Here is an 18,475-nt window from a genome sequence, read left to right as displayed (position 1 = left end):
AGTCCGTGACTCCTGTCCTCGCCCTCCCTCTGCCCCCTTATAGCTTCTCTGCTCACCTGCTGGGACAGCTCAGCACCCCGCACCAAGAGGCACCCTCCCCCTGGAGACCCACCCTCTCCTTGTGTCTTTGCAGCTCACCCAGGGTCCCTGTGGTACCCTCTGCATGCTGCTCCCTCCCACCGACTTCTAAATAGCTCTGTCCTTGCTCTCTCCTTGGATGATGTCTGTCCTACTTACTGTGGCTGTGTGGCAAACCACCCCCACACCTAGTGGCTTCAAACAGGACCTGTTTTATTGCATCTTGAGATTTTGTGGGTCAGGAATTTGGGCAGGGCTTGGCTGGGTGTTGGTGGAGGTTACTTGGCGGTATCCAGCTGGTGGATGGGCTGGCCTTGGGAATCCAAGTATGGCATCACTGGTATCTGGTCCCGGGGTAGGAATGGCCAGAGGACTGGGCCTCGCTGAGACTGGCCACCCTGCTGTTCCTCTGGCAACCAAGCTTGTCCCTGTTCTTCCTTGGGATCTTTGCACCCTCTGTTCCCCTGCCTGGAACGCTGTGCCTCCAGAGCCTTGCATGATCGCTCCGGCTCGTCATTCATTCGGATCTGGGCCACGAAGCCTCCTTGAGTACCTAGCTCAAATTAGATCTCCTCGTCCACCCCTTTCTGTCTTCATCTCATCCATTGTTTCTTTTAGCACTTTTTACTCTCTAAAATGATCATGTTCCTTTGCTTGTTTATCATCTGTCCGTTAGAGAACATGTTTAATGTTGTATTCCCAGCATCTTGAAGGGATGAATGGGAGTTTTAAAAAAGATTGATGTTGATCCGTAGCCAGAATTGGCCTCTTTCTAACCTTGTGCACCCCTATTTGGTCTTGTGTGTGTGTGTGTGTGTGTGTGTGTGTGTGTGTGTGTGTGTTTAGATTTTATTTTTTAAGTAATCTCTATACCCAATGTGGGGCTCAGACTCATGACTCCAAGATCAAGAGTCACATGCTCTACCAGCTGAGCCAGCTGTCCCTGGTCTTAGTTTTGTATTTTACTGAGACCCTCCTGTCTTCTGACCTGGCCAGTCCTCAGATTTGTAGCCTGAAGCCCGTCACCAGGCCACATGTAATACAGCCTCCTTGCTGTCCCCCTCCTGCCTGGTTGTCCTCCCATGCCACCCCTCCCCTGGACTCCCCCTCCCAGGGCTGGGTCTCACCCCGCTGGAGGCTGCCTCCTTCCTGTCACAGAATCCCCTGCCCTAAACGCATCCCCACCCTCCACCATCACCACAGCAGAGGCCTTCAGCAGCAATTGTCACTGTTGTAGACGGATGAAATCGTGAGGACACGCTCATCAAGGTGGAGCAACCCCAGCAGCCACATAACTTAAAGAGCAACAGAAAAACTTAAATGCAGGCGGATACCACGAATCTTGTTCATTTCATCTGCTTGGTTTTATGTTTATATGTTACAGCCTTTTAGGTGGCCATGTGTGACTGGGTTTGTCTTCGTTACAGCCATTTGGTCAAATGTTGAACGGACCAGACAAATGTGACACTCCATTGGAGATACCTCCAGGTTTAATTTAACACATTTCCACATTTTTATTGAGCATTTACAATGTTCTGGGTCTGTGCAAATGCAAAATGCACAGAATGTGTCTATTTCTGTGGCTCGAAGTAAATGGCTTAAGGTTATCCAGGGAGACTGAGGAGGGGCCAGGGTTCTAACATAGCTTCTGTCCACTGGACCTTGCTCCGGCCCTCCCGCTAGCCCCCTGGCCTTCCTGTTTGTTTCCTTCTCTCTGTCCTGCTCATTGTTTCCTCAACAAACCTTTCTCGAATTCCTCTGAGACAGTATAGGGCATGTGGGGACAGGTATGAGAAGGCCATCTTGAAGCTGGAGAACTTGGGGCCGAGGGAAGGTTCTGGAGTGTGGTGAGTGCCTGGAGAGAACCATTGGTGCACCTGTTCAGCACAGCAGCCTCTGCCAGAGTCCAGGCCCAGCTCTGGGTCTCTACCCCTTCGGCCTGGTGACTCGGGGCCTTAGAAGCAGCCCCTTGAGGTTGGTGTTCCTTTGTTAGGCCTGTTCTGAGGCCTGGTTCACGCCTTGCCGGTGTAAGGAATGCGTCCATGGATAACGTCAGAGCTCTCACTCAGGCCACTCTGCTTAGGGATGGTTTCTTGAACACTTTAGGGAAGAAAACGTTGGTGTGCTGTGTGAAAGGTGGGCCCGGGGCAGGCAGGAGAACTGGGGAGCACGGGGGGGGGGGCCTCCTGCTGAGGGTGGGAGAAGGGGCCCCACCTGCTGGGGAGGACAGGACCCTATCCCTTGCACGAGGGGCCCGCAGGGGCTGGAGAAGGAGCTGGGGCCTCAGAGGGGCCTTGGGCTGCCAGCTTCCTGGGCTGGGAAGTCCCAGCCCGGGGCCAGAATCCCTCCAGCAGGGCTGAGAGCAGCTGAGGCCTGAGGAATGTGTGCAGCAGGGGAGTTGGGAGGGGGCGCCTTCCTGCCTCTTTACTTCTCCCTCTGCTGAGTGCCTGTATCTGTCTCCTTGCTTCTCCTTGCTGCTCTCTTCCCTCCCAGCCTCTGTGCTGTGACCCCAGGGTTTCCTATTCTCTCTCTCTTCCCACCTTTTCCTCCTTCTCTCTCTGTAATCTCCCTTCTCCCCACTTCTCCCTTCTGGCTCTTTCTCCCTCTCCCCTTTGCCATCCTGGAGGGTCTTGGGGTCAGGTAAAGGGGCAGGATCTTGGGTGCCTGTTGCCATGGTGACCAGAGGCAGGTCTGGTGGCAGTTTTGGCTCTCTGTCAGGGAGCACAGGCAGGGCTGTGATGAGGGGAGAGGCTGGGCTTTCTCTCATTGTCCCCACAGAGCCCACCTCACTGCCACGGGCTCTAGCATGGGGGTGTTGCCCGTGAATGTGGGTTTCTGGCTGGCTACTATCAGACTCGTCTCCCCTGAAGGGCCACACAGTGGGGGCCGATCGCGCTGGGGGTCAGATTGCCTGTTTTCAGATCCCTCCTACCTCTTTCCGGGGTTTACTGGAGGTAGGCGGAAGGGGGTAGCAAACAGCCCCAAGGCGGGGAGCGTCAGGGAAGCAGCAGTGAGTGGTGTGGGGGGCACAGAAGAGCTCCAACAGGCAGGCCCACTCCTCAGTGGAAGGGTGTATGTCAGAAAGGAGTGAGCCCCCCATCTCTGGGAGTGAGCAAGCTCATGCTGGACCCCCGCCAAGACGTGTGGTAGCTGAGACTCTTGGACCCGAGAGAGGTAGTCTAGCCGACACCAAGTGTCCTGAGATCTGAGGATTCACAGAGTACAGTGTTCAGCTCTGAGAGCTTGCGGGTTCCTCACCGGTGGCGGCCACCTCCCTCCCTCACAGGCTGCTGGGCCTTGAGCATCCGTGGGACAAGTGCCTTGACCCCAGACAGGGCAGGGGGACCGGGTAGTGATTACCATCGCTGTTGCCTGCAGTGAGGGGAGGAGAGCGTGTGTGTGTGTGTGTGTGTGTGTGTGTGTCCGTCCGTCCTGGAAGGGCCCTCGACTGTGGCACAAACGTGCGGGATGCAGCAGTAAGACGAGAGTGGCCCAGCAGCCTCGGCCTTTGAGTCAAACAGACTTGAGTTCCAGCCCCAACTCTGCCCTTACCGAGCCTCTATTTTCCCATCTGCAAGATGGAGAGAACAACAGTGGATAACAGAGCTGTGTGTGAAGATGAAATGAGATGGTGCATACAGCACAGTACCTGGCATATGGTAAATATTTAAAGAAGGTGGGAGGGGCTCCTGGGTGGCTCAGTCAGTTGAGCATTAGTTTTCGGCTCAGGTCGTGATCTCCTGGTTTGTGGGTTCGAGCCCCACGTCAGGCTCCGTGCTGACAGCTCAGAGCCTGAAGTCTGCTTTGGATTCTGTGTCTCCCTCTTTCTCTGCCCCTCCCTGCTTGTGCTCTGTCTCTTTGTCTCTCAAAAATAAATAAACATTGACGGGGCGCCTGGGTGGCTCGTCGGTTGAGCGTCCGACTTCGGCTCAGGTCATGATCTCACAGTCTGTGGGTTTGAGCCCTGCGTTGGGCTCTGTGCTGACAGCTCAGAGCCTGGAGCCTGCTTCCGATTCTGTGTCTCCCTCTCTCTCTGGCCCTCCCCTGCTCATGTTCTGTCTCTCTCTGTCGCAAAAATAAATAAAAACATTTAAAAAAAAATAAATAAACACTGAAAGAAATTTTAAAAAATTGGTGCACTGAAAAAAGACGGTGGGAGGGTGACTGCTCTCAGTCTCCTCTGCAATTTTATAAATGAGGAAGGTGGGGCCAGAGAAATGAAAAACTGTGCTCCCAGGCCATGGGTCCTTCGTCGGGGGGCACACTGACAGGGCAAGGCCCAGACAGTACAGGGGGGTGGGCGTGAGGGTCCGTGCAGGGGGGCCACACGCAGCCAGTGCCTCGTCCTCCAGCTTCCACGCAAGCTCCCTCAGTGTATCCCCTTGTTCCCTGCGACTTGCCATCTAGACCTTGGCTCCAGGAGGGCAGGGCCCACTCCGGCAGGCCCCCCTCCGACTCACAAGAAGCGAACCACCACCATTTACCAAGCACCTGCCATCTGCTCCCTCCTTTGCACCTCAGGACAGGCTGCAAAGTACTCCTTTACAGAGAGGGAGGGGTGCGTGGGGGTGCCTTGCCCTTGAACCAGGAGGAGGGGAAGCAAGTTGCCTGGGGCCCCTGTGCTTCTGAGGGCAGGTCTGGGATTCACGTGTATTCTGCCCACCTCCGGAACCCACTGTCCCACGCTGTCTCCGCTCCCCATGGTTCCCTTTCCCCAAAGTGAGAAACCAAGACCGCTGACAGCCAACTGCCCCCTCACATGTGCACAGCACTTCACAGTTAGCCGGGTGCCTTTGGTTTGGGGACCTCCCTTAATTCTCATGCTACTCTTGGATGCAGATGGGGTGGGGGTATTTGGTTTTTTTCTCCCCCCCCCCCCCCCCCGAGGAGGAAACAATTTCTCAATAGCTTACCCAAGGTCTGCCTGACTCTGAAGGCCTTTGGACAGAGAGCCGCCCATGCCTGTTTCCCTGTCCACACAAATAAGCAGTTTGTAATCCATCTCCAAAGCCCTTCCCACCCTCACAGTGGACGAAGGGGCTGTGGTATAGATGGAGGCTAGAGGCCAGCACTCTGTGCTTCAGAGCTGGGGGACCTTGGACAGGACTTGGGACTTCTCCAGGCTCGGGTCCCCTGTGTACCTTCCCAGGGACAATGCCTCAAATATGAGGTATGAATGAGAAAGCATTCAGAAAATGCCCTTCTCACCCCATCTGGCCCCTGGCAGCCTTCTCAGTGGGACAGGGGGAGTTTTCAAGATGACCTGGCTGAGGGTAGGTGTCAGATTTCAGACAAGGTTATTTTTACCCTTGGGGGTGGAGGGAGGCAGGTGGTGTTTAGGCTCTCTGTTCTAGAATGGGGTGAGGGTGCAGGAGTGGGAGTGGGGTCTCTAGTGGGGAACCTCACCTGACCTCATGGCCGGCATTCTCCCTGGGGTGAGTGTCTACATGGGGTGACACTAGTGGAGGTTGGGGACCCACTGAACAAACTCATTCACTTGGTCCACAGTGAGCCAGGTGCTGTGCTGGGCCCTGTGGACTCCAGGAGGAGAAAAACAGGGCTCCTGCCTGTTGTGTCTTCTGGTCTAGGCCACCCAAATACTCCCACGGTGCACTGAATGTTGGTGGAGTGGAGAGTATTAGAGAGGGGAGGTACGTGGTGCCAGGATCATGAGAGTGGGGAAGAGGTGATGGACACGGGGGGTGAGTAGGTTTTGCAGAGGTGAAGAGCACTCTAGAGAGAGGGACTCGCATAAGCAAAGGCCCTGTGGTGGGAGGTGTGGCAAGCCCCTCTGCGGGGCCTCATGGGCCTTGGTAAGGAGTTCTTCCTGTATGCCAAACCCTTCATGGTTAAAAAGAGTCTTGGAGACTATTTAGTTAAATGTCCCACTTGACAGATGAGCAAACTGAGACCTAGACAGCTAATCATGAAACCTAACATTTTTACCATGCTAAACACTCTTGCTTCCAATATCTTTTTTAAAAAAATGCATTTGACATTTTATATTTAATTTAAGTTAAATTAGCAGACTTCCCTATTATTTGTCTAAAATGGTTACTCTTAAGAGTTAAAAAATAATATTAATTTATCAAGGTGAAATACACATAACATAATTAACCATTTTCTTTTTTTTTTTTAACGTTTTATTTTTAAGATAGGGAGAGACAGAGCATGAACAGGGGAGGGTTAGAGAGAGGGAGACACAGAATCTGAAACAGGTTCCAGGTTTTGAGCTGTTAGCACAGAGCCTGACGCGGGGCTCGAACTCATGGGCCACGAGATCATGACCTGAGCCGAATCTGGCCACTTAACCGACTGAGCCACCCAGGCGCCCCAACCATTTTCAAGTACAGTGCAGTGGAACTTAGTACACCCACTACCTCTATCTAGTTCCAACCTTTCCATCACTTCAGAGTGAAGCCCCTTAACTTTTAAGAAGTTTCTCCCCTTTCCTCCTGGGGACAGGAGGACCCTGGTGACCACCAATCTGCTTTCTGTCTCCATGGACTTATCTGTACTGGGGAGTTCATATAAATGGAACCATTCACTGTGTGACCTTTTGCATCTGGCTTGTTTCACTTAGCATGAGGCTTTGAAATTCATCCACGTTTTACGTATCGATCATTCCTTTTCATTACTGACTAATGCTGTGTTATATGGATATACCACAATTTGTCTATCCATTTATCCATTGACGGACATTTGGATGCTTTCCACCTCTTGGCTGTTACGAATAGTGCTGCTATGAACATGTGTGTATATGTATTTGTTTGAGGCCTTGTTTTCAGTGCCTTTGGGTATATACCTAGGAATGGAATGGCAAAGTTATATGGTGTTTCTATGCTCAGCTTTTTGAAGACCTGCCAAACCGTTTTCTATGGTGGGTCAAACATTTTATATTCCCCCCAGCAATGGGCAGGGGTTCTGTTTTCTCCACATCCTTGCCAACACTTGTTATTGTCCATGATTTTGGTTATAGCCATTCTAGTGGGCTCACTGTCTTTTATAATCCTCACTATAACTTCAGGTTCTTTTATTATGCCCATTAGGCAAATGAGGAAACTGACACGTAGAGAGGTAAAATAATTGTTCAAGGTCTTCTGGGGATGAGGAACTGATAAAAGTCCCCTTGATGTTCAGTTTTGTCCCATGTCCCATGAAGCTCTACTTCTGGAAGGATGGGGCTACCCTGAGGAAAGCTTGTCCTTAGCTCAGAGTTTCAATTGTACCCCATACCCCACCTCTCTTCCTCATCAGAGTGGGGGTGTAGGGCAGGATTAGAAGGTTGGTGGCCCTCCCGTCCCCCTCTTTCATACTGGGAGAGCATAAGAGCTGGCTGTCAGAAGAAGGGGGAAGCCCAGTGCCTGATCAGCCTGTGCCAGACTCTGGGCTCTGGATGGAGACTCAGGGTCCTGGCCTCTACTCTTTTTGGTCACTGACTGGTTGCATGTTTGGAGTCATTTGCTTCCTCTCGCTGAGTGTCAGACTGGAAGAATCTCTTCCATCTTCCCCGTCTCCAAGGCCCTTGAAAAATCTGTAGAAATTCTGTAGAGATGTAAGTGGACTTCGGCTTGCTCAGAAACAAGGTATCTGAGTTTGCTCATCAGTAAAATGGGTAGAACAACAATGCCTCACGGGGCAGATGTAAAAATTACTGAGATAACACATATGAAATTTCTCGGCATAGAACATGATGCACAGCAGGTGTTCAGTAAATGTTAAGCAAGGGACTGGTGTGGGAGACGCTTAACACAAAATGTTGGTCTCCTGTTCTACCTTTCCCACCCCATGATCGTGAAAAAATGTCAAGTGCCAACACAGCCTGTGGCCAGAGGCAGAATGAGGATGTTTGTAGAGGGCACTGGGGACCATTGTTTTATCGTATAGAGTGAAGATATGATCTCACATTATATGACAATCAGAAGCCGATGGGACAGCCCCCTGGTGTCCTCCTCCCGGCCCTGAAGCTGGTTTCGTGGATGGGAGCTCTCTGCTTTTAACTCTATGAGTTTGGTACCCACTGCTACCCCTTTTTGCCTTTTTATGTCTGCTGGGAATCTCAAGGTGAAATGCAATTCTCTCTGGCCGCATCTTTGTGCAACTGGATTCCTAACATAATCCTCTCTTCCCTTATTTGGTTCCATAGCTTTGTTTGCATTTCAGCTCTGGGTGCCTGTGGGGTCTGTGTGTTGTACATGTGCAGGCTGCCTCAGAGCCTTTTTTGGGAGGAAGATGGGGGAATAGGCCCGAGGCGGAATTTAGGATGTTGACAAATGTTGCCGCTTTGCTAGTGGGAAACCTCCAGGAGGCCACCCTGTTTCTCTGAGAGGCTGGATTCCCGCTTTGTGCAGACAGGGCGTCTAGTTTGGATGGCTTCCTCACGCTGCTCGGAGTGGCCTGGCTCAGACCATCAGGCCTTTCATGAGGCCTGGCCCGTGGCTCCCTAGGGTGGGCCAAAGGCTGCTTCTCCCTGCCCCCCTGGGGCCTGCCTTCTGGTCCCCACCCCCTCAGGAAGTGGAGAGGGAGGAACATGGGCTTTGCAGTCTCCTACACAGGCCTGAATGTCTGTTCCGCTGTCACTGGCTTTTTGAATTCTCACCAAACCTCTCAAAGGGGCTAACAACCCCTCACAGGGTTGCCCTGATGTTCTGGTAAACTCAGATGAGAAAGTGCTAGGTAAACAGTCAGTGTGAACTATGTTTGGGTCTCTCCCAGCTATATTTCTGTGGAAAGCCCCAACTCAGCTTTATAATGCTAACAGTAAGTGCTCAATAAATGTTGGTCATGGCGGGGGTGGGGGTGGGGGTGTGGTACCAGCCTTAAACACTTAATCTCGTTTCATTTCATCCCCACAATGACATACGTACCAATGAAGTGCATGTTATAATCCCATTCTTCCAGCCGAGGAAACTGAGGCCCACGGAGGTTGGGCAGCTTGCCCAAGGTCACATGAGTTAGTTGTGGAATCAGACTTGAACTCAGGCCAGACGGACCCCGGTGGCCTGTGTACAGTCTCGTGTCATGGTGGGTCGGTTGAGAAGTCACACAAGCCTGCTCTTCCCTGCCAGGATAGGTGGGTCTCCTCTGCTCTAGGCCTTTTCCAGATGGTTCCTGAAGGCACTAAGATCTCCCTCACTGGTCTTGTTTCCTGGCTCATCACTGTGAGTCACAACCTTCTCTGGGAGTTTTTCCCCGGTTTCTAGAGACTCCTTGGCCCCTCTCCCTCTGACTCCACCCACACAGGCACTAGTACTTTCCTACCTGCTTCTTTTTGCCCTCCTGGTCCCATCCCCTGAGCCACTGTTGTTCTGTTCCCCCTTCGTGTCCTTCCTGCCCCTTAAACCATCCTGTCTTCACATCTCAGGTCTGGGACTGCCCTGTCACCAGGGTTTTCCTTCCTTTTCCTCTTCTGTAGGTTTTATTCGGCACCTGCTCTGTGGTAGGACTGAGTCTGTCCCTGTCCCAAGGGAATGCCTATCTGATGAGGGGGGTGGCTGTCAAAACAGTGACTACACAGTTTGGTTGGGGCTGTGATGGAGACAGACGAGGCTGTGGGGCCAGGGAGGCCCCAACTTTCTTTGGGGAAGAGGTGGTGGGGGCTTGAAGAGGGAGGAGGAAGAGCTTACCCAGCACACGGGGCAGATAAAGGGATCCTAGGCAGAAGCAGCACCCACATGGTGGGGAAAGGAACTGGGTAAGAGTGGTGCTCTGAGGAATGGCATGTGGTCTAGACCTTGGGAGAGTAGCTGCTGGGGGCCCTGGCATGAAATTTATCCTGAGAGCAGTAGGGAGCCATTGAGGAGTCTTGAGCAGGGGAGGTGTCTGGTCTGGCTTGCTCTTCAGAGAGGTCTGTGTGGTCCTAAGGGACAGAATGAAGTCCCACAGTATGTGGGGGATGGGGGTGGGTGCATGGGTGGGTGGGGCTGTAAAGGCCAGACCTAGTGGTCCTGTAAGACAGGGTACAGAAAATTATGGTTGTCGTGTTGGTGGATTTGCTGTTTGGGAAGATCCTTCTGGTGCTTGTGGAAGCTAGAAGGAGGTGGAGAGACTGTAGGCCTGGGGACGAGCTGCGGAGACAGTCTAGTGAGCAGGCAGTGCCTAGCCAGGGCCTGAGCTGTCAGGGCAGAGGGGGAGCCTGAGAGTTTAGGGAAGGCAGGTCACTGACTTGGTACTTAGGAGAGAGAGGACATCGAGGTCGTCTGTTTGTGTGGGGTTGTTGTCAAATCGTCTAGAAGGAGCCCTGGCCGAGGGGGGCTCATCCTGGCTCCTCAGCTCTATGACCCTGGACCAGCCTGTCCCTCTGTGTGTGTCAGTCTCCTCAGCTGTGAAGGGATTGGGCAAAGTGGCCTCTCCTGCTCTGACGCAACAGGTCTGTGACACGGGATGCCTCCTGTGGCCCGGGAGGAGGGACGCAGAGCCCATGGTGTAGCCAGCTGAGACCTAGTCTGGGATGACCAAATCTGGCCAGGTCTGCTGTGGTCTGGGCCAGCCGCAGGCACATCTGCCATCTGAGAGGGTACATCTCTGACCCCCGGGTGCCCTCTCCACCTTTGTAGCAGGCTCTGCCCTCCCTGTCAGCTGTCTTGGCTCAGCCTGCCTGGCTGCTGCAGTCCCTGACTCCATCCAGGGCCTCTGCTCTCCTGTGACTGGCCCTGGGAGGAGTGGCCTGGCTCTGGGGCCCCATTGGCCAGAGCTTGTCTGGGCTGCACACGCCCCTGTCACCCAGGCTGGCTGCCTGCCCACCTTGGGATAGGAGGAGGGCCAGCCTGGCCTGCCATGGTGTGGGCAGACTGCCTTAGAGCCAAAGAAGGAGTTGGAGTCTGAGAGGCTGTGCCTGGGCCCGCCAGTGTTACTCTGTCCCTTCTACTCGTGCTCCAGCCCAGGGGCTCTGGGCCCCTCTCTTTGAAGAGACAGGGGGACAGCCACAGCAGGTCTTGGCCCTCAGTTTGCCTGGGAGCTCAGCCCTGCTCAGAAGATCACGCTGTTTCCTGTCTGACAGGGTGACAGGACTTCTCAGCTTCCATTTCAATGGAAATGTCAGCTGGACATGCTAGAACCCTGTGGGGTTAGAGTCCAGAATCCTGAAACCAGAACTGGGGGTACCTTAGGGATTGGCAATCTTCCCCTGCCTCTGCCTGCCCAGCGAGTCACGGATGAGGTTCAGAAGGGGAGGGGACTTAATCCGGAATCACATAGCACCAGAGGGACAGGGCTAGGATTTGAACTCAAGTCTGCCTCTGATTGTCCCTCCACAAACCTTTGGTGAGGGCCTACTGTGTGCCGGGACCTTCTAAGCATAAGCACTAAGCAGGAGCTTCTCAAAGGGAATGGACCAATTTATCTTTGTTCTCTCAATGTTAGGTCCAGGGTAAAGGAGAAATGCTTGGTGAATGAATGAATGATTGAACAAGGCCAAGGTCCTGCCTCCAGGCATGTACAGTTCAATGGGAGGGCAGGGACTCTTTTTCATAGAATAGGAAATAGGAGGCTGGTGGGAGTGGAGACCGAGTAGGTGAGAAGCAGAGGGAGGACTGGACCTCAGGTGTCCGGACCGCTGGTCTAGGGCTTTTTCCGTCCTCACTTTCGTCTTTTGTAAAATGGGGTCAGCAGTCCTCACCCTCTGCCTTCCTTGGGAGGATCCAGTGAGGTGGCAGATGTGAAAACAGGTTTGTAAAGCAGAGGCGTAGTGTGTAAGGCTTCCCCGTGTGTATGCCTGGAACTGCCCAGAAACCCCCGATGGTCTGCTCCCTTTCTTCTGACCACTCACCCTCTGTGTCTTGCCTCCCCCATTTCCCTAACTTACTCTTTCACTTCTTTCTGGAATGTTCTGCCCAGAACAGAACCCCTGGTTGTGGCATGGGTTTGGGAAGAGCGTGGGTAAATGGAATCTGTCTGCCTCCTCCCTCTGCCATCTCCCACACCCAGAAAGGCAGCCACATCATGCCGCAGCACCCCCCCCCTTCACAACAGGCCGGAAATGCCTTGGCAGTGGTTACCATGGTGATGGGTCCTGCTGCTTGGACCACAGTGGCCTGCCAGACGCCAACAGGAGCCTGCAAGCCTGGCAGCCTGGCACCCTGCAGGCCTCTTCCCAGGCTGCTGGGGCTGGGGCTGCCCTCCTCTCTCTCCTCGGAGTCTGGCATTGTTGGTCATACCCAGGGGCCCTCGGGAACAAGATGCCTCTCTGGGAACCCAGAAGCTATTCTGGGTCAGACAGGCCTGGTTTGAATCCCACTTCTGCCCCTTGGGCGTCAGTGACCTTGAACGAGTCACCCTGGCGTGCTTTGAATGTATTGAATTAGCTACGGGAGCCTCGTGGGGGAGGTTACTCAAGGAGCACGGACTCCAGCACGAGAGCCGTCCTTGACCCCGTGTGTGTCTGTGGTAGGGTCAGCGTCGGGTCATGGCACTGGTTGCTGCTGAGTCCAGGCCCAGGGCCCTGGATTCTTCTCAGCCCCAGGAGCAGACCGTGTAGTGTGGGGGGTAGGACCTCGGGCTTTGCAGCCAGATCTTGTGCCGCAGCCAGAATTTGCCACGTACTGGGACCTCCATTTCATCACCTGTAAAGCGAGGGCACCAGTGAACCTACCTCAGGCTTTTGGTTTTTTTTTTTTTTTTTTTGCATGAATAAAATGGAATCAGGACACGCAAAGTGCTCAGAAGAGAGTATTTGCCGCTTAGTAAGCGCTAGATCAGTATTGGCAGCGGCTGTTATCATTGCCGTGAGAATCGGAACTTGTGTCACTTTTCTCACACGTGCAGGTGTCCCCAGCTCTCATTCACGGCCTCTTAGGGACAGCGGGCCAGAGAGACGGGAGGCCCCCCCTTCCCCAGCCCACCCCATCCAGGCCGCTGCCGGGTGCTCGTCTACCCCTTCCGCCCAGGGAATGAGGCAAGCCGGGCCCTGGGCAGAAATTTCACCTCAGTTCAGGAGTTTGAGGATTTTCTCGGCTGCTTCGCCAGCTGCAAGCTGCTGTGGCCCTGGCCTGGTTCAGACAGCTGCTCAGGGACTGCGTGAGCGCTCCTAGTCATAAAGCCAAGTGCTCGGGACAGGGGGACACCCAACGGGGGTGCTGCCTTTGGTGTCGTCTGCAGAAAGAAGGAGCCCGAGGAAGGGCCCTTTGGGGGCGAAACAGCGGCTGCTTCTTGGACTACTTTATTGACAACAGATCCCCAGGCTTGACTACTAGAGGGCTCACCAGGCCTCCCTGCAGAGAGAGGGGGAGTCTTGCAAGAATGAAGGTCAATCTGAGGCAGACCTTGAACCAACTGGCCCATGAGCTGGAGGGAGAAGGACTGGATTCCCCTCCCCCTCCCTGAGGTCCGAGGTCCTGTGAACATGAGGTGCTGGCCAAGAGGAAACTGGGTGGAAGTGGCATCCAGCGAGCCTCCTGGGGTCTGAGGGTGGTGGCCACTCTTGGAGTTGGGGTCTGGCGGGAGGTGTCCCCGGGGCGCCGTCCGCTCTCCCTGTGGCAGTCGGGTCTCAGGTCGGACGGACCCCGGAGATCCTGCAGTGAGCTGACCTCCCGTCCCCACCTCTTCCCAGGGCTTCGCCTCCGTGTTCTCAAGCCGCATGTCCCGGAAGTCAGCCTCGCACGCAGAGAAAGACGACGGTGCCATGGCGGGCAGCGAGGGGTACCGGAACCCCACCGAGGTGCAGATGAGCCAGCTCGTGCTGCCTTGCCACACCAACCAGCGTGGCGAGCTGAGCGTCGGGCAGCTGCTCAAGTGGATCGACACCACGGCCTGCCTGTCCGGTGAGCCCGTGCTTGGTGCAGCTGTCCTCCCACCGGTGGCCCCACCACCCAGAGGGGAGGCCTCCATTATCAGAGGCGGTCACTGGCCCTCCCGAGCGCCGTGCTCCTTCCTCGTCCTGCCCTTTGCTCGTACTGTTCCAGCCGCCTGAGGTGCCCCCTCCAATTTCTCCACGCTCAGCTGGGGCCTGCCCTCGCTCCCCCAGACCTCCACAGCTCTGTCCCTGCACCTTCTGTCCCTGCACCTTCAAATGTGGCTGCTCTGAGACTGGCCCGAGAGTGCCCTGAGCAAAGGCCACCGCTGCCTGCCTTGCTGAGTTGAGTGGAGCTGAACTGAGCTCTGAGTACTCTCCCACCCGCAGGGGGCTCACCGTCCAGTAGGGGCACAGATAGGTGATCTACCTGCCCCCCAGCACTGGGAAAGAGGCAGAATCGGGTCTGTGGGAGAACAGACCAGAAGCCGTGACCCAGCCCTGGGGACAGGGGAGGGATTCCGGAGGGACTAAGGTAGTGAACGCAGTCCTGCCAGTAAGAATGACTCGGGCAAGGAAACAGAGGTGGGTGAAGGTGACTGGACCGGGGTACGGCACCTGAGCGGGCCGAGAACTAGAATAGCCCAGTGTGATCTTTCATTCATTCAACAGCTGCTCATGGAGTGTCTCCTGAGCCAGGCACTGGTCCCAGGCTGGGGCACCGCAGTGAACAAGACAGGCAAAAATCCTTGCCCTCAAGAAACTTGCAGTCTGGCAGAAGGGAGAGACCCCAGATGGACAAAACCTGGATAGATAAGCAGGGTCAGGGCGCAGTAAGCGAGGTGAAGAAAACTAGAGAAGGGTGGGTGTGGGCAAGGAGGCACAACCTTAGCTCTGGCCGCCTGACATTTGATCAGAGGCCTGGTGACAGGGGGATGATGCTAACCCACGGCTTTCTTCTGATGCCAGCCGAGAGGCACGCTGGCTGCCCCTGCGTCACCGCCTCCATGGACGATATCTATTTTGAGCACACCATCAGGTAAGTGGCCCCTCCTGCTCCTTGGTCCCCCTGGTCTGCCCACCACCAACGCAGGGCTCCTCCTCCCTCTCCCCACCTGGTCAGCCTGTGAGCCGTGCAGAGCCCTGGAACCTGACTTGACATACCGAGGGCCTTTGCAGAGCAGGTAGTGGCCCATCTGCAGGGGCTCTGGGAGAGGCACGGGCTAGGAGCTGGGCTGCTGCTGGGTGCTGCGGGGTGGGTTCCCGCGGCCAGGTTTGGAGTTGGACGTTGCTGAGGCGGCATCATGGGGTGCTGTGTGACTTTGGGGTGGTAGTCTCTTTCTCTGGGCCTCAGTTTTCTGATCTGCCGAATGGAAGGCATTAGTCTTAAACGGTGCATATCTTTTTGAACTTGGACATTCTCTATGGGTCATTGGTCACTTGTAGAATGTTTCCTAGGCAAGGTCCCTTGGAAAAGCCTGAGTCAGAAACTTGGGCCATTCAACTTCCGCTTACATGCCTCCAAGAATGAGGAGTTCACTACGTTGCAGTTTGTTTTGTTTTGTTTTGTAGTTGCTTTTTAAAATGTTTATACTGGGGCACCTAGGTGGCTCAGTCAGTTAAGTGTCCAACTTTGGCTCAGGTCATGATCTTGCGGTTCGTGGGTTCGAGCGCCACGGCAGGCTCTGTACTAACAGCTCAGAGCCTGGAGCCTGCTTTGGATTCTGTGTGTTTGTCTCTCTCTGCCCCTCTGCCGTTCATACTTGCTTCTCTCTCTCAAAAATAAATAAACATTTAAAAAAACCAATAAACTGTCTACACTGATGCAAAGCCCTCAGCCCAGCCTTGAAGGGGCTGCATACGGTGTTTTGGCCTCCACTCCTGCTCCGAAACTCACCATCAGTGCCTAGGACATCAAATGCCAAGGATTGAGTCAGGGCTTTCTGGGTACCAGCACGTTGAGTTAAGGAGAAAATGTGGCCAATTCCTGTCTTTGTTTATTCGGTCCTTTGTCACTACCTGCGCCTGTTCCTGATCAAGGCCCACGCTGGGTTTGGGGTATGCAAAGTCAACTGGAGCATGGTCCCTGTGCCCCAGGAGCTCCCATTTGTGCAGGTGTAGAAACAGAATTTGAATTCAAGGGGTATGTGCCATGCTAATCATGATCTCCGACACATGGGTGCTTTGTCATACTCTAAATATCTTTTATTTTAGAGTAGTTTTTAAAAAAAGTGCTTCTTTATCTATTTTGAGAGAGAGTGGGAGTGAGTGCACAAGTGGGGGAGGAGCAGAGAGTGAGAGGGAGGGAGGGAGAGAACCCCAAGCAGGCTCCGTGCCATCAGCACAGACCCTGACACGGGGCTTGATCCCATGAACCATGAGATCATGACCTGAGCTGAAATCAAGAGTTGGTTGTTCAACTGACTGAGCCACCCAGGTGCCCCTAGAGTAGTTTTTGATTTACGAAAAAAAGTTGTAGCTCAGAAGATCATACAGAAAGTTCCTATATACCCTACAGCCAGTTCCCCTGTTATTAACATTTTAATTGGTGTTGTACGTTTGTCACTATGAATGAACTAATATTGATGCTTAATTTGTAATGCTTTTTTAATACATTAACTTATTTAATCCTCAGAACAATGTTATGAGGTTCTGGCTATGACTACCCTCATTTTACAGGTTAGGAAACTGAGGCACAGAGAGGCAAAATAACTTGCTTAAGGCCGGGTAGCTAGTGGAGGACCCAGGAACCCCGGAACTCTTATTCTTAACCAATGGGATGCATTTTCTGTATGTCTGGGGGTGAGTGTAATGGCATAGGGGGTAGTCAAAGGGGGCTTCCTGGAGGAGGTGTTTGAACTGGCTCAGTACCATCAATACTGTATGTAGGGACACTTGGAAGGCAAGGGGAGCTCTGTGTCTGGGCCAGTTCTAGGTCTCTGCTGCCAATGCAGGTTCTGGCACCCAGAGTAGCTAGGGAGGAGAGGGCTGGGGGTGGGGAGTGGGCATGCATGGTGGGTGGACCCGCCACAGGACTCAGAGAGTGAAGGTGAGTCTGGGCCGAGGAGGATGTGGGTGGAAGGGCAAGCCAGAGAGGATGCTGGGAAGGAAGGCAAGCTGGGGATGGGGTCAGGAGCATGGTTGGTGGTCAGGAGAGGCCTGGCTGCACCTGAGGAAAACTGGAGAAGTTGTTTTGTTTGTTTGTTTGTTTTTGTTTTTGCCATTTAAAAATATTTCAAAATGTATCTCTAAGTGGTAGGAACTGCTTTTGTTTTTTTCCATTTTTAAAATTTAGTATTCTATTAAAAAATTTTTTTTCTTTTAACATTTATTTATTGTTGAGAGATAGAGTGTGAGCAGGGAAGGAGCAGAGAGAGAGGGAGACAGAATCCAAAGCAGGCTCCCAGGCTCCGGCTGTCAGCATGGAGCCCGACGCGGGGCCTGAACTCAGGAACTGCTAGATCATGACCTGAGCTGAAGTCAGACGCTCAACCAACTGAGCCACCCAGGCACCCCTATTATTCTATTTTTTAAAGTTTTATTTATTTTGAGAGAGAGAGAGAGAGAGAGACAGAGCGAGCGAGTGCAAGGGAGCCTGGGGCAGAGACAGAGAATCCCAAGCAGGCTCCGCACTGTCCGTGCAGAGCCTGACATGGGACTTGATCTCACAAACCATGAGATCATGACCTGAGCTGAAATCAAGAGTCGAAGTCTTAACCAACTGAGCCACCCAGGCGCCCCTGTTTTCATTTTGTTTTGCTTTACGGTTATTTTTGTTGTCCAAGCCTAGATACAAATAAGGTTGCAACTGATTGCTGTGTCCCTCAAGTCTTTTTTTTATCTATAGGTGCTACGCCTCCCCCCAGCACCCTGTCCCCTCACCATCTCTCTCCTGGTCATCTGCCCTCTTAGTTCTCCATCATCCGGGTTTTGCTGTTAGCATCACTGTGGTGTCATTTAACATGCTCCTCTGTCCCTTGACAGTAAATTGGTCCTGGGGAAGGGCTTGAATGGGGCTCAGACTTGTTTGTGGGAGCTGCCTCTGTGATGTGAAGATCACCTGGAGGGAGTGTTGGGGGGCTGGAGGCTTAAGGTGGCCCCCGAGGAAGTTGGTCAGTGGCCCTGGGGAAGGAGTGACCCTGGGGAAGGAGCCGGTTTTGGCTTGAGCTGTGGGATGGAAGAGAGTCAGGAAGGAAGAAAAGCTCAGGAGTCCAAATGGGTGTCTGCTTGGCTTTGGAGATGGAGGAGGAGGGAGGAGGGGGGTAGTTGGGGGATGAGGAGGAGGGGGAGGAGAAAGAGAGGAAAGAGGAGGAGGATGAATAGGAGGGGGAGGAGGAGGAGGGGGATGAAGAAGAGACACAAATCTCTCTCTTTTTTTTTAGCACCACAGAAAATAGACTGTTATTTTTATTTCAGGGATCATGGAATTTTTTTCCCAATTTCTTATAATGAAAACTTTCAAAGTTATAGAAAAGTTGCATAGTGCAATGATCACCACCAGCGAGATTCAAGAATTAACATTTTTTGCTACATATGCGTTATCTATATATGGATAAGTAAATACACAGACTTCTCTCTGTTTTTTTCTGAACTATTTGAAAGTAAGTTGCAGATATCATGACACTCATCCCTCCATATGTCAGCACGCATCTCCAAAAAACGACAGTCCCT

General features: G+C 53.3%; 1 protein-coding gene across 1 annotated transcript in view; it reads left to right on the top strand.

The window, feature by feature from the left end:
- The first annotated feature begins 3,497 nt into the window (after nt 1–3,497).
- Nucleotides 3,498–18,475, top strand: part of ACOT11 (acyl-CoA thioesterase 11) — a 34,822-nt gene continuing 19,844 nt past the window's right edge. The window contains exons 1-3 of the mRNA XM_049617122.1: nt 3,498–3,737; nt 13,625–13,835; nt 14,774–14,843. Coding sequence (XP_049473079.1) covers nt 3,657–3,737; nt 13,625–13,835; nt 14,774–14,843 — 362 coding nt within the window. The 5' untranslated portion in view covers nt 3,498–3,656. The remainder of the gene's footprint in view (nt 3,738–13,624; nt 13,836–14,773; nt 14,844–18,475) is intronic.

The sequence above is a fragment of the Panthera uncia genome (assembly GCF_023721935.1).
Source record: "Panthera uncia isolate 11264 chromosome C1 unlocalized genomic scaffold, Puncia_PCG_1.0 HiC_scaffold_4, whole genome shotgun sequence".
NCBI classification, from domain to species: domain Eukaryota; kingdom Metazoa; phylum Chordata; class Mammalia; order Carnivora; family Felidae; genus Panthera; species Panthera uncia.
Note: the sequence above shows the minus strand (reverse complement) of the source record. Positions and strands in the feature narration are given on the sequence as shown.